Genomic DNA, 14,709 nt, shown 5'->3' with positions numbered 1-14,709 from the left:
GCGGGCCCAGGCTTTATTACTTTCAGTTTCGTGTAGCGTCGCCTTCGTCTCCCGGCCGACTGTGACTGGGGGGAGGAGTTTCTTCCAGGCATCGACGGATGTGTGGATCTCTCCCGGGCGCTGTAGCATTGTAATGGCCGCACCGACAGCGGGGATGCAGTCTCCCGGCCAACTGCAGCACCCACCAGGGCGCACTTCCCCCTCCCCCTTCTCCTGGAGTTATTACAAGTTTATTTCACGGCGACGTGTTTGCCGCGGCTCAGGCTCGGAGCGTCACGGCTTCGACGGCTCCAGGCCGCTCGTCAGCTCGGAGCTCGTCAGCTCGGAGATCGTCAACTGAGAGTTAGTAAGCTCTGAGCTGGTCAACTCGGAGCTCGTTGGCTCGGAGCTCGTCAGCTGGGAGCTCGTATATAAAGTAGCATGCATTTAATTAATCGAAACCTAAATAAATTTATTATTATAAATGTTTCAATTGCCGAGTAAAAAACTTTTGAAAGGTAAATATAATGTTAGTTTATTACTGTGTTGTATGACGCAATAAGATGTTATTATATTGATTTAAAGTATTACTTTTTTTAAGTCATAACCAAGGAAAAACAGAGGTTGAGGTAAGTGAATTCACTATCATAAACTAAGATCCTAACTTAAATAAAACAACCTCTTCTTCCTATCGATTATTTCTTTAAATATCAATAATATATTACAATTCACTTTTTAATAATTTTTGTCATTTAGAAATATAATAACATTTATTTAAAGTATTAATATTATTTTGTTTTTACTTATTTATTTTTAATTAGAGAAAATTTCTATATTCATAACTATTTCGAAATAACATGACAAACGGGCAGAAATATATATTAAATTTACTTCAGCAATTAAATAAATAAATAAAATAATTGTTAGCTACAATTTTGATTAACTAAAAGTATAAAAATGCTATATTGTAATATATATACAAATGAAACATGAAGTACAATGGCAGGATTTGAACCACTTCTTAAATAGAACTACAAGTATTTTTATCTGGCCATCATGCATTTTACCGATGTGCTACAGACACACATGACCCAAAATATATGAGACATTACGTAATAAATTCAATAAAGAACGTAATAATCGCGAATTATTTAATTTTATTTCAATTTTTTTATGTTTAAAAAATGAATACCAGTATAGTTTCACTATGACAAAGTTTCATTTGACACACCAATTATTTTTTTTTGGTCCTTAACTCGAAGTCCACGTGCGCGAACATGTACGGGTGCACGCTGCCACACTGCTGCAGTAGTACCAGTAGTCCGCAGTAGGCAGCACGTGTCAGAGCACTGACACCGGCGGCAGGAGTGCTACCAGGCGAGGCGAGTGCAGTTAGAGTGGCAGCCCTGGGCGCCCGGGCGCTAACTTCCTCGCACGCCCGCCATTGAAATGCTGATCCAGTTTCGTTTTAACTTCCCGCCGGTCCGCGGGGCGACGGAGTAGCGAAGGGTGTTTCTTCGTGCCGCGAGACCCCCCCCCCCCCCCTGGGGCTGTGGTCCCACGAGGCGGCTCCCAGACAGCGAAGTTTGTCCACCGGAGGCAGCCCTGCCGCCAGGGACCAGTGCTGCCAACACAAGCCCTGGGCTCAGCCGCCCGCCTGCCTTACTCCCGGGACCACCAGCTCTGTACAGTTTGGCAAGTGAGATAACACAAGTCCGGAAAAAATAGTTTTGATTAAGTTATAAGTTTTTATTTATTAACCTGCATGTACACTGTTTCCTAAATTACAACAACCTAAATGACTGTTCACCCATTAATCTCACACTTTCTTAGACCGAACCCATCGCTCGTTGTCTGCTGTTGCTTGCGAAGAGTTCACTTACCATCTTCAATTCACTTATCGCTCCGAGGATACGCCAGTTTCACAGTTAGTGTCTCTCTCCTACCGGTGTCCTATCAGCCTCTACCCTCAATCCCACATACCACCCAAGTCCCGCCCAAGTGTCGCATCATCAGAATCCCCGACTTAACACTCGAGGCCTTCTAGTTGAACATCTTCACGCCACGCACATGTATTCGCCAGACGGTACAGGGGGAGTCACCCCGGACTTTTGGGAAGGCCACAAATGGGATGCACGTGTGTCGGTTGGGGAGGGACAGGTTCTACCAGCAGCCCCCCTCCCCCCCCCCCCGACAGGCTGGCGCGGTTTCGTCGCTAGCAGGCTTCTAACAACACCGCCCTCCTTAACCCTGTTCCTCCCGTAAAGTCAACATTGTGCGGTTGTCCAGACTGTTATGTCATCCTACACATCCGGCGGTCATAATGGACATGGCCGAAATCTTGACAGATGAACATTGCGGGTCCACTCCCACTCTTCGGAACCATACGCATCCTCTTTTTAATATGTCCGGAACTTCTAGCAAATTATTCAAATATTAACAAAATATTCATATTAAATATATTTGTAACTGCAATTTTGACTTAAAAGGCGAAAGTTCACGCGCCGTCCACTGACATAACTCATGCCACGCGTGCCTGCCCGGATTACAAGGGTCCTCGCTACCCCCTCACCCCTCCGCTCATTGCACATATTCTCGCCTCGGGGTATTATCACCTTTAGTGACCTGGCAATTCCGGGCTTACAGTGGCCACCACGTGAATTGCCGTGAATAAGCGTTGCCCTTCTTGATGTTTCGGACATCGAGTCGGCCCGGGATGACGCGACACGTTACGGCCGCTCTAGACGGTTCGAGAAGGACGCCACAGATACTTCAGCAGCGACGCCGGCCTCCGTGGGAGTTCCACGAACAGTTCTGAGGGAATTCAAAGAGTTTGGAGAGTTCCGCGAGTGAAGGGAAGTGTGACATCAGCGAAGAGTGGCCTGAGACTTTTTGTGAGAACAGGCGCGAACCACTGTTGAACTTCGCTCCAGTGTTTTGTGCGAACTGTGGTACATGGCTTATATTTATTGGTTAATGAACAGATATTTTGAAGTGGCAGTTATTAGCGATCGGACATTTTTAAGTACAATTATTTATTAGTAATGTAAATATTAGTAATTAAAAAGCTGTAAAAAAACTTAATTGCGCTATCCCTTACGAATCCCCCACAGAGGACATTTTTAAGTACAATTATTTATTAGTAATGTAAATATTAGTAATTAAAAAGCTGTAAAAAAACTTAATTGCGCTATCCCTTACGAATCCCCCACAGAGGACGTAACAATATATACAAGTTAGTATTTATATGCCATTTTCACGGGAGTGTCACAAGGGTCACAACAAAAAAAAACCTTTTATTTGAGAATATTATAAAATCTATACCATATGCTGGATGCACCCAATTTAAAATATTCGAATAAATTTGGTTACATGTTATTAGGTTAGGTAAGGTTAAGTCAAGTTAGGTTATAACAAAATGCAAGATTTTTTGAAATATTTGAGGAAATATAGGATATTGCGTACCTAAAGATTCCACGATGTTAGAGAAGTTCTATAATGTACGAACATAGATATGAACTTGTAAATCCGACTGCGCCATATTTACCAACTTGGAGCCTTCTAGAGACAACACTCTCAATCGTCGCTCGTGTGAGAACACGAGCAACGATGTGGCTTCAGTTCACAACTAAGTCGTGATTGCTAAAGCAAGGAGCCCCTGCTGCACACCAGAGTGACTCCACTCACAAACACTGAGTCTGCAAGAAGTGTGTCGCAGTGATTGGTGGTACTTCAGCTTCAAACAATACACCATGTTAAAAAAACCTTTAAGGATAATTAGAAAAAGAAAAAGAGATAAAAATTTAAAAAAAAATTAATTAATTTCTTCTTTATTATTTCAAAGTATCAACAGCAGATTTCCGGTTACTTTAGCCACCGGAGATGACGATGATGAAAACCCTAAGTACGGGCCTACCAGCCAAGGATTGTATCCGCGGCCTTGAAAGTCTTGTGTGTCACTGACAGCAAAGTGGCGGACTGTACCATGGCGTGTTTAAGGCATTTGTAACCGATTGTACCCCAGGATGCTGAAAGCATTGTGACGTGTACTATACACTAGGCCGCTGACAGCATTGTGCAGCGGACTGTACCACGGCTGGCAGTCCCGCGGGAGCTGTCCCTAGAGCGCGCCCTCCCTGGGGAGTGAAGCCGGGCCCGCCTCGCCGTGCTCCTTATCGATAACAGCGGCCTCTCCTGGGCAGCAGGCTTCCTTCTGCAGCAGGCTTCCTTCTGCAGCAGGCTTCCCTTTGCAGCAGGTTTCCATCTGCAGCAGGCTTCCTTCTGCAGCAGGCTTCCTTCTGCAGCAGGCTTTCCTCTGCAGCAGGCATCCTTCTGCAGCAGCCTTCCTTCTGCAGCAGGCTTCCTTCTGCAGCAGGCTTCCTTCTGCAGCAGGCTTCCCTTTGCAGCAGGTTTCCATCTGCAGCAGGCTTCCTTCTGCAGCAGGCTTCTTTCTGCAGCAAGCTTCTTTCTGCAGCAGGCTTTCCTCTGCAGCAGGTTTCCATCTGCAGCAGGCTTCCCTCTGCAGCAGGTTTCCATCTGCAGAAGGCTTCCCTCTGCAGCAGGTTTCCATCTGCAGCAGGCTTCCCTCTGCAGCAGGTTTCCATCTGCAGCAGGCTTCCCTCTGCAGCAGGCTTCCTTCTGCAGCAGGCTTCTTTCTGCAGCAAGCTTCTTTCTGCAGCAGGCTTTCCTCTGCAGCAGGTTTCCATCTGCAGCAGGCTTCCCTCTGCAGCAGGTTTCCATCTGCAGAAGGCTTCCCTCTGCAGCAGGTTTCCATCTGCAGCAGGCTTCCCTCTGCAGCAGGTTTCCATCTGCAGCAGGCTTCCCTCTGCAGCAGGCTTCCTTCTGCAGCAGGCTTCTTTCTGCAGCAAGCTTCTTTCTGCAGCAGGCTTTCCTCTGCAGCAGGTTTCCATCTGCAGCAGGCTTCCCTCTGCAGCAGGTTTCCATCTGCAGCAGGCTTCCTTCTGCAGCAGGCTTCTTTCTGCAGCAAGCTTCTTTCTGCAGCAGGCTTTCCTCTGCAGCAGGTTTCCATCTGCAGCAGGCTTCCCTCTGCAGCAGGTTTCCATCTGCAGCAGGCTTCCCTCTGCAGCAGGTTTCCATCTGCAGCAGGCATCCTTCTGCAGCAGCCTTCCTTCTGCAGCAGCCTTCCTTCTGCAGCAGGCTTCCTTCTGCAGCAGGCTTCCTTCTGCAGCTAACTCCCTTCTGCAGCATCCTTCCTTCTGCAGCAGCCTTCCTTCTGCAGCAGCCTTCCTTCTGCAGCAGGCTTCCTTCTGCAGCAGGCTTCCCTCTGCAGCAGGTTTCCATCTGCAGCAGGCATCTTTCTGCAGCAGGCTTCCTTCTGCAGCAGGCTTCCTTCTGCAGCAGGCTTCCTTCTGCAGCAGGCTTCCTTCTGCAGCAGCCTTCCTTCTGCAGCAGCCTTCCTTCTGCAGCAGGCTTCCTTCTGCAGCAGGCTTCCTTCTGCAGCTAACTCCCTTCTGCAGCATCCTTCCTTCTGCAGCAGCCTTCCCTCTGCAGCAGGCTTCCCTCTGCAGCAGGTTTCCATCTGCAGCAGCCTTCCTTCTGCAGCAGGTTTCCTTCTGCAGCAGCCTTCCTTCTGCGGCAGGCTTCCTTCTGCAGCAGGCTTCCTTCTGCAGCAGGTTTCCATCTGCAGCAGGATTCTTTCTGCAGCAAGCTTCTTTCTGCAGCAGGCTTTCCTCTGCAGCAGGTTTCCATCTGCAGCAAGATTCTTTCTGCAGCAAGCTTTTTTCTGCAGCAGGCTTCCCTCTGCAGCAGGTTTCCATCTGCAGCAGCCTTCCTTCTGCAGCAGGTTTCCTTCTGCAGCAGCCTTCCTTCTGCGGCAGGCTTCCTTCTGCAGCAGGCTTCCTTCTGCAGCAGGCTTCCTTCTGCAGCAGGCTTCCTTCTGCAGCAGGCTTCCTTCTGCAGCAGCCTTCCTTCTGCAGCAGCCTTCCTTCTGCAGCAGGCTTTCTTCTGCAGCAGCCTTCCTTCTGCAGCAGCCTTCCTTCTGCCGCAGGTTTACTTCTCCAGAAAGTCTGACGGTGACTTCCGTGGAGAAACGATTGTTCACCTTTTTAATCGAATTATCTTGCTGGCTTTGAACAGTCTACCTCATGATTTGTTTATTTATTTATTTTTTATTAAATTTATACTTTCTATAAAAATCGAACGATAATTAAGGATTTGCAAAACGGTTACCATACCAAAAATTGTACAATTGCAACGATGATATAATTTGACAGAACGTTCTATAAAACAAAATGGTAGAAGTTCTAGAAAAAACAATGGCGAAATAATAATTTGCACATTCAAAATGGTGGAGAATAAAATGGAGGACCCAAATTATCCCGGAGTATAGGTCAAAATCATCAGAGATGGTGGTCATTGACCCCATCTCACACCTCACTCCAACTCCTGTGCCCGGACCTACTATTATATACTACTAACATATTTAATCGTTCGGTAATCGTCTGTTACCAGATGGCATCACGTCCTTAAACTCTTTGCAAAAGCAGGCTAAGTGGTGTCCAAAACTCAGATAAGCAATATCAGAATTTCATTATTCGCAATCGTCTTTGAACTTAGTATATAAATACATTATTTTTCTTAAACGAAATTATACATTCTCTAACCTTGCTAAAAGTTATTTTTATATACTGTCTCTTAAGAAGTGAACTTTTTCGGTCTTTCGTGCTTCTTTGTGTACGGTGCTATAATGCTTAGACGTATTCCACAGATTTTTTTTTTACTTTTGTTAAGAAGTAGTGTGTCATTAAATTTAAGTCGTATCTATGACGCCTGAACGCTATCATCATCCTGAAACAGTGAAGTCACTCCCCTATCTAATAATCATTTGAGACTGTCTACAAACTGATTAAATATCATTTTTATAAGAAACTGTTGTATTTCCAGTGTGTTTTTATGATAAAAACTGCGACTTTTCACACAAATACTGTATTATTGACGGTAAAGTTGTCTGATCGTTACAAATACAGACGTTAATCAGATCGGCTTTCCATTCAACCAGCAGCTGGCTTTTCAACATTAATATTTTTTTAAAATAAAAATCAAATATTTTTTGCATTTGTAGTCCTTAACTATTGGCGTGTATGTTAAGCTACGATAATAACCGATAGTGCTAGCGGCTCTGGCCCTTAGGTTAGGTAAGCCTTCGTTGCAAGGTGAGCAGAGGAAGCTATAGGAACATGGGCTCAACAATGTGTCATCCTGCAAGGGAAAGTTTAAGCACAAAGGGGGCCGACTGAATGCTGCCTACGAAAAATATGTGCTTAATTATGTATGTATATATATGAATGGTCAAACAAATTTTATGCTGTAAGGAATTATAAGGTTTAAAAATGTATGAATAAATAAAAAAAATAATGAGACGTTTTTTAGAGGGCAGCTATATTACACTTTACTTTCGTTCTTTGATAAATATGTATAAATTACAAAACAAAATTACAGTAATAAATATAAACTCTTTAACACATGTGATATGAGTATTAGTAAATCTCGTAATTGATCATAATTTTATCTCTGGGGCCCCAACTAGTTTAAATTAAGAAAAGAATTAATTACAGTACAAGACAATTAAACATTTATGCTATGTCCGGATTTGATTTTTTGCAGGTTAATGTATCAAAAGAGAAATTTAATTGTCCGAAGAATGCAAGCGACATGCGGAGAACAGAAGAGTAACTCTTATCTGGAGCACATCCTGAGGCCGTAGGAGAGAGGAGGTAAATTCACTCCTAGTTGAAAATCAGGTATTCATTTCAGTTCAGACACGGCTCGGTCACACCAGGACACCCACCGCTTAACAACAGATGGCAAGTCCGTAAATATGAAATGGATCATGAAAATAATACTTTAAACACGATTCTCAAAGGAATCGTGAAATAACTCACCCCTTCAGGTGGTTAGATGCACTTGAATTACTTCATAATTTTGTGATAGAGCAGAAGCTACAACTAGAAAATGTTCATTCTGGATGCCAAAGACATGAAGAAGAAGGCAGAGACAGCAAATTGCTCGGAATTCAGAGGTGACTAAAGAGTCACCACTGTATAGAACAGTGCAAAACAAAAGTTGTGTTCCTACATACCTATGGCATAATGCCTGTGGTGATATTGGTTTTAACCTCTTAGCAACCTCTTTGCATGAACATTGTTTAACCTTCAATATTACCTCTTATTCAAATCTATGTATTAATTCATGTAAATATCTAAGTCATGTTTTGTGCTTAATAAAGCCTTAGTTTCTGAAGATAAGGTTTATTATGTCAATTTATTAAGTACATTCTATCAAGAAAATTTAATACAAACAATGGACAAGTATTTCAAGCCCGAGAGATTTGAAGCAGATCACACAACTGGGAAAAGCTCCTCACAATGGAATCACTGGAAGAAAACATTCGAAGTCTTCACAGCATCAATCAAGGCTTTTGAAGCTGATAAGCTGTTACTACTCTACAATCACGTGAGTCACAGTATATACGAACTTATTAGCGAATGTACTTCTTATGCGTCTGCAATCGAAAAGCTAGATTCACTCTTTATTAAACCTAAGAATGAAATATTTTCAAGGCATAAACTAATGAGCCGACACCAGCAACCTGATGAAAGTGTAAATCAATTCTTACAATCTTTGCGTCTCCTTAGCTCTGACTGCGAGTTCAAAGATGTTAAAGCAGCGGCTTATAGGGACGAATACATTAGAGATGCATTTATAAAAGGTCTCTCATCGAACAGTATCCGACAACGTTTGTTAGAAAACGCAACTCTTAGCCTGGATGAAGCATTTGCAAAAGCACGATCATTAGAATCAGCTCATATAATTTCTGAATCCTATATTCCTAGCCAGACAGCTTTAGCCTCAACTGAGCCGGTTCAGCAACCAAATTCTCATGTAACCGCAGCCAGCAGTAGTCAGAAATGTTTCTTCTGTGGGTTCCCTCGTCATCCTCGTTCTTCCTGTCCAGCGCGAGAAGCTACGTGCAAACTCTGTGGTAAGAAAGGCCATTATGCAAAAGTCTGTAGGTCAATTAAGCCCAAAGATCGTACTGCCGCCTTACCTGACTCTCCTCAAGACACAGATGACTTCTCAACTGTTGCTTGCATTCCTGCTAAGTCTCTGGTTATCCCTACTAACCAATCTAATCGTAATCGTAAGACCAAACCAACATCTTCCAAAACATCAGCTGCTTCTCCAACTAGCCTTTCCAAAACCATTGTCAAACTGAAAGTAAATGGTTTTCCAGCTGAAGGGCTAATAGACACGGGGAGTTCGGAGGGTTACATAAATGATGGTTTTGTCTCCAAACATAAATTAAAACAATATCCTACGTCATCTGAAGTAGCTATGGCATCGTCCTCTTTGGTCATGCCTATAAAAGCTTATTGTTCTGTAGATTTACAAATCTCGGACAATATATACAGAAAAACAAAGCTTAACGTTCTAAACAACTGTTGCGCAGATGTTATATTAGGGCACGATATCTTTAAGCAGCATTCCACTCTGTCGATAGTTTTTGGTGGTAATAAACCTGAACTGCAAATCAGTAGCTTAGCATGTGCCAAAGTCGGTCCGGCCACCCTCTTCGAACACTTAACACCAAATTGTAGACCTATCGCGATCAAGTCCAGACGACACTCAAACAAAGACGAAAAATACATTCAATCCCACATAGAAAAACTTCTCTCTGACGGTGTCATTGAAGAAAGCAACTCACCCTGGAGGGCGCAGGTACTAGTCGTGAGTGGAACACATCGAAAACGTATGGTCGTCGACTATTCTCAGACTATAAACCGATACTCGATGTTAGATGCTTACCCAATCCCTTCCATAGAGAAAATAGTTTCCGATGTAGCTAAATATAATATCCACAGCACAATATATCTCAAGAGCGCATATTATCAAATACCAATAAGGGTTGAAGACAGGCCGTACACCGCCTTCGAGGCAGCAGGAAAACTCTGGCAATTCAAACGTATACCAATGGAGTGTCTGCGTTCCAGAGGAAGATGGACGAGATCAAGACCAAAGAAAGACTAAAAGGAGTTGACATCTACTTGGACGATGTGACGGTGAGCGGAAAAGACCAATCTGAACACGACTCCAATCTACGAAAATTTTTAGACGTCTGCAAGAAATATAATTTAACCATTAATCAAGAAAAATCCCAATTCAATTTGAAGTCTCTTAAGCTCCTCGGTTATCTCATCAAAAACATACTCAAACCAGATCCCGACAGACTTAAGCCACTGATTGATTTCCCTATCCCTAGAAACAAAGCATCCTTGCAACGAGCACTAGGGATGTTCGCTTATTATTCTAAATGGATTCCAAAATTTTCAGATAAAATACGTAGATTAGTGAACTGTAAAGTATTTCCTATGGCCCCTGAACTAATCCAAGACTTCAACAATTTACGGAACTGCATAGTGAAATCCTTCGTCGTCAACTTAGAGGAAGACATCCCATTCTGCGTCGAAACAGATGCCTCTGACGTCGCCATCGCCGCCACTCTGACTCAAAACAAGAGACCAGTAGCCTTCTTCTCGAGAACCCTCACTAAGAGCGAACAACACCATTCAGCTGTCGAGAAGGAAGCTTATGCGATCATTGAAGCCCTTCGGAAGTGGAGGCATTACTTGATAGGAAGAAAGTTTCAACTTATAACCGACCAGAAGTCTATTTCTTACATGTTTAACATTCGGCATCCTGGTAAAATCAAGAACGAAAAATTTACAAGATGGCGGTTAGAACTTGCTCCTTACAACTATGACATCATCTACAGACCGGGGAAGGAGAACGTGGCGGCTGACGCTCTCTCTAGGACTTGCGGCTCGCTCCATACCTTCGACAGACTTGTCCACTACCACAAGGCTTTGTGTCACCCAGGGATCACCCGGATGGCTCACTGGGTGAAGAATCAGAACCTTCCCTACTCCATCGACGAGATACGCCGAGTCACGTCTTCCTGCAGAACATGCTCCGAAATCAAACCTCGCTTTCACAACAAGCGGAGCACCCTCATCAAGGCCACCGCACCCTTCGAACGGCTCAGCGTTGATTTTAAGGGACCATTACCATCCAACACTCCTCGGAAATATCTGTTAACGGTAGTCGACGAGTACTCCAGGTTCCCTTTAGCCATCCCTTGCAACGACCTATCCTCCACAACCGTCATTCAAGCACTAAATCAGATCTTTACACTCTTCGGATATCCTTCATACATTCACACAGACAGAGGCACATCCTTTATATCCAGAGAACTTCAATCATTCCTACATTCCAATGGAGTTGCTACTAGTCGTACTACACCATACAATCCGTGTGGAAATGGCCAAGTAGAACGTTACAATGGGATAATATGGAGAACTGTATCGCTGGCGCTGAAAACGAAGGGACTCGTGATGACGCAGTGGGAGAAGGTGTTACCTGAAGCGTTGCACTCCATCCGCACACTGCTCTGTACTGCTACTAATGCTACACCCCACGAACGTATGTTCTACCATAAGAGAAGGGCCAGTTCTGGAGTTACTCTTCCTTCGTGGCTTACTACACCAGGGAAAATTCTAATGAAGAATCACGTCCGTCAGAGTAAATATGACCCCCTGGTGCAAGAAGTAACTCTGCTTGAGGCGAACCCTGACTATGCTCTGGTTCAACTTCCAGATGGTAAGGAGACAACAGTCAACCTCTGGCATCTTGCTCCTGCAGGGGATATTGTCAACAGTGAACCTAACTTAGAAGACGTGAATTTTCCAAACCTCGCTGATGATCCTAATCAACACACTGAAGCATCTGAAGACACCCAGCTGAACCTAACTCCAGAAGATTCACCTGAGAAGAACATGAATGATCAAGACCTACCTCAAGTGAACCCAATTCGGACTCCACCCAGATCTCCTCCCAGACCTCAACCTCCACTCCGGAGATCTTCCCGCACCACTAGACCTTCTGAATATCTCAAGGACTATGTCCTTAAATGAAGAGGGGGCGAATGTGGTGATATTGGTTTTAACCTCTTAGCAACCTCTTAGCAACCTCTTTGCATGAACGTTGTTTAACCTTCAATATTACCTCTTATTCAAATCTATGTATTAATTCATGTAAATATCTAAGTCATGTTTTGTGCTTAATAAAGCCTTAATTTCTGAAGATAAGGTTTATTATGCCAATGCCTTACAAAGAAATACATTAAATAATTACCTTTTGATATTTCGTTAGTTCATTCAATATTGTAGGTTCAGAAATACATCACAAATTTCAGATATGATATACCAAAAGATTACAAATAATCCACCATAACAGTTATATTATTTTGTCTACCGTAACAAATATGTTAGTAAATATAAATGATAAAAAAAATTAAGCAGCTCTTCAGTTTGCCTTTAAAAACAAAAACACCATATGATATTGAGCATATACCCAGCAAATGCTGAATAGTGGCACATTTACAGTAGCATATTTTAATCTACATAGCTAGTTTGAATGATATGTGTTTAAGGCTCAATGCTACGGCGATAATTACAAAATTATTTAAATTGGGAGTGAAATTCGTAAGTACAGTTTGACACTGCAATCCTCCTACACTCACATTATTACAGCATCTCTAGACCGTTAATACACACCAAGTGATATTGTGGAAACAATATAAATAATTCGACGGATTTAAACTACAACTTTAACGTATCACATACTGAGTTGATTACGTAGTAACATTTTTACTGTAAGTGATCCGTTTAAAGGTAAAACACCGGATACGGATTTTGAACTGACTCTCATAACTATTCTTGTTTTTAATTCTTTCATTTGGTCTCCACTACTCCATTTACCCGCATCGAACCCTGAATTAATGAATTTCATTAATAATGAACAAAGTTTTGATTACCAATCTGAACATACAACCAGTTTTCAAATTTTGCTAAATTGCATGAGCCCTCCATACTTTCCGGGACAGTACCAAGAAACGTTTTATTAAATTCAAAAAACCACTGTTTTAATAAATATAACTGATTTGTTTAATGACTTGGTAATTTTACTATAGCATAATATTTTTAACTGAGAAAGACAAAATAATAAACGCTGTGTGCAATATGTATTTGTGTTCCTACCTGCACCAAGAGTGAAGATTGCTGTGATTAGGCAATTATATTCTCATATAAAATTTTTAAATTTATTTAATCTGCAGCTTATTTTTTTTAATAAGTGTTCTGTTTCCTTGGTCACACTAAATGCACATCTGTACAACACCTGCAATTATCACAAGTGCTTTTGAATATGTCTGCGTTCAATCAATGTAACTATATTTTTGGCTTACTACAAAGTGTAGAAACTACAATATTGTGAAGGTAGCATAGCGGAGCAGCACAGGGAGACTTGAGCGCCAAGAGGGGCCAGCAGCACAGAAAGTGTGTTGCTTCGATTTCGAAACTCCTTTGAATTGTAACTTATATTAGCAATTTGTTATTTTCCGTGCATTATCTGCTCGTTTACTCTCGATGTTATTTTTGGCGTTGTCTACATTGCCTTCAATTTTCATTGTATGAAATTGATTTTATTAGGTATAGATTATAGTTTATTTTATTTTCCATATTATTGATCATCTCTGCGTCCTCCAGTGGAAGAGGAGGGGGGGGGGGGGGTGTGACCTGGGCCCTCTGAGGGTGAGCTCCCCTGTGACGTGTCTGGTCACCGGGGGTGGCTGGTATGAGGTCACAGTTGCGCCGTCGGGAAGTACATTTTCTGTCATGTTCGTGGTGAAGGTTAGCATAGTAAAATACCTATGATGAATATCATTTACTATCATTTAAAGATTCGTTAATAAGGTGTGGTCGTTTGTGTGGTATTTTGTTTTCATTTTATTTCTCGTCTCGTGTCTTTTTGGTTGTATTTTGTACCTGGGAAGTATTTTTCAAGGTGAGTTATTTACATCGTGCTTTATATTTTCATTTTGGATGGACAATTTTTCACGTTTCTTCGCATTTGCATTAGTATTACTTATTCCCTTGCCGCCTACACACCTCACTGCTGCTTTCGTCTCTCGGGTGCAGCATGACCTACATTATCCATGCTCTGATACTTAGTATAGCTCTTTCCTGAATACAATACAGAGGCATTCTTTGCTGGTGGCGCACTCTAGGGAAATCTAATCATTTTACTATCCCCTCTGGTGATCGACTGTTTCGCATTCTGGCAGCCTTCACTGGCCTGCATTATTATCCTCTAGTAGTACCAGTCAATACATTTAGACTCATTACTGTCGTACCCTGACAGCGGCTTTTTGGAAGTATGCTCTGTCACCTGTTGCTGGAATTAATTTTTTGAAAGGCATGGTAGGTACTACCCAGATGTGGGTATGGTGTGTGATGGGCAATAACATAAATAGCATACATACCGTGATTTGAATCATTTTTGTAGCATAGTATGCCCATAGTAAAAACCCTGTTTTAACATCATATTACATGTAGTGTACTTATTTTGGGAGTTTGGCATACCATAATTTGTACCCCTTTATATGCACACGAACACCATCCATTCAGCATTGCTTACCAGAGGCCTAACTTACTTTGAATACATTGTACCGGATATGCGGTATTTTTTTAGCTTATTTCATTTGTGAGTTATTAGTTGTGTATTTTGTCATATGTCAAGCATGCTTGCTATTCTACCTCGAGAAAGGCAAATGCTATCATGGTTCAAAAACATTCTCCTGAAACTTCTGGATGT

The 14,709-nt window shown here is 42.5% G+C and overlaps 1 protein-coding gene across 1 annotated transcript; it reads right to left on the bottom strand.

Annotated features, from left to right (window-relative positions):
• Positions 1 to 4,099: 4,099 nt before the first annotated feature.
• Positions 4,100 to 5,089, bottom strand: LOC134539899 (uncharacterized). The gene has a single exon (XM_063382248.1). The coding sequence runs from the start codon at positions 5,087 to 5,089 to the stop codon at positions 4,100 to 4,102; it is 990 nt and encodes a 329-aa protein (XP_063238318.1).
• Positions 5,090 to 14,709: the final 9,620 nt, after the last annotated feature.

Source organism: Bacillus rossius, chromosome 16 (assembly GCF_032445375.1).
Source record: "Bacillus rossius redtenbacheri isolate Brsri chromosome 16, Brsri_v3, whole genome shotgun sequence".
Lineage (NCBI taxonomy): Eukaryota > Metazoa > Arthropoda > Insecta > Phasmatodea > Bacillidae > Bacillus > Bacillus rossius.
Note: the sequence above shows the minus strand (reverse complement) of the source record. Positions and strands in the feature narration are given on the sequence as shown.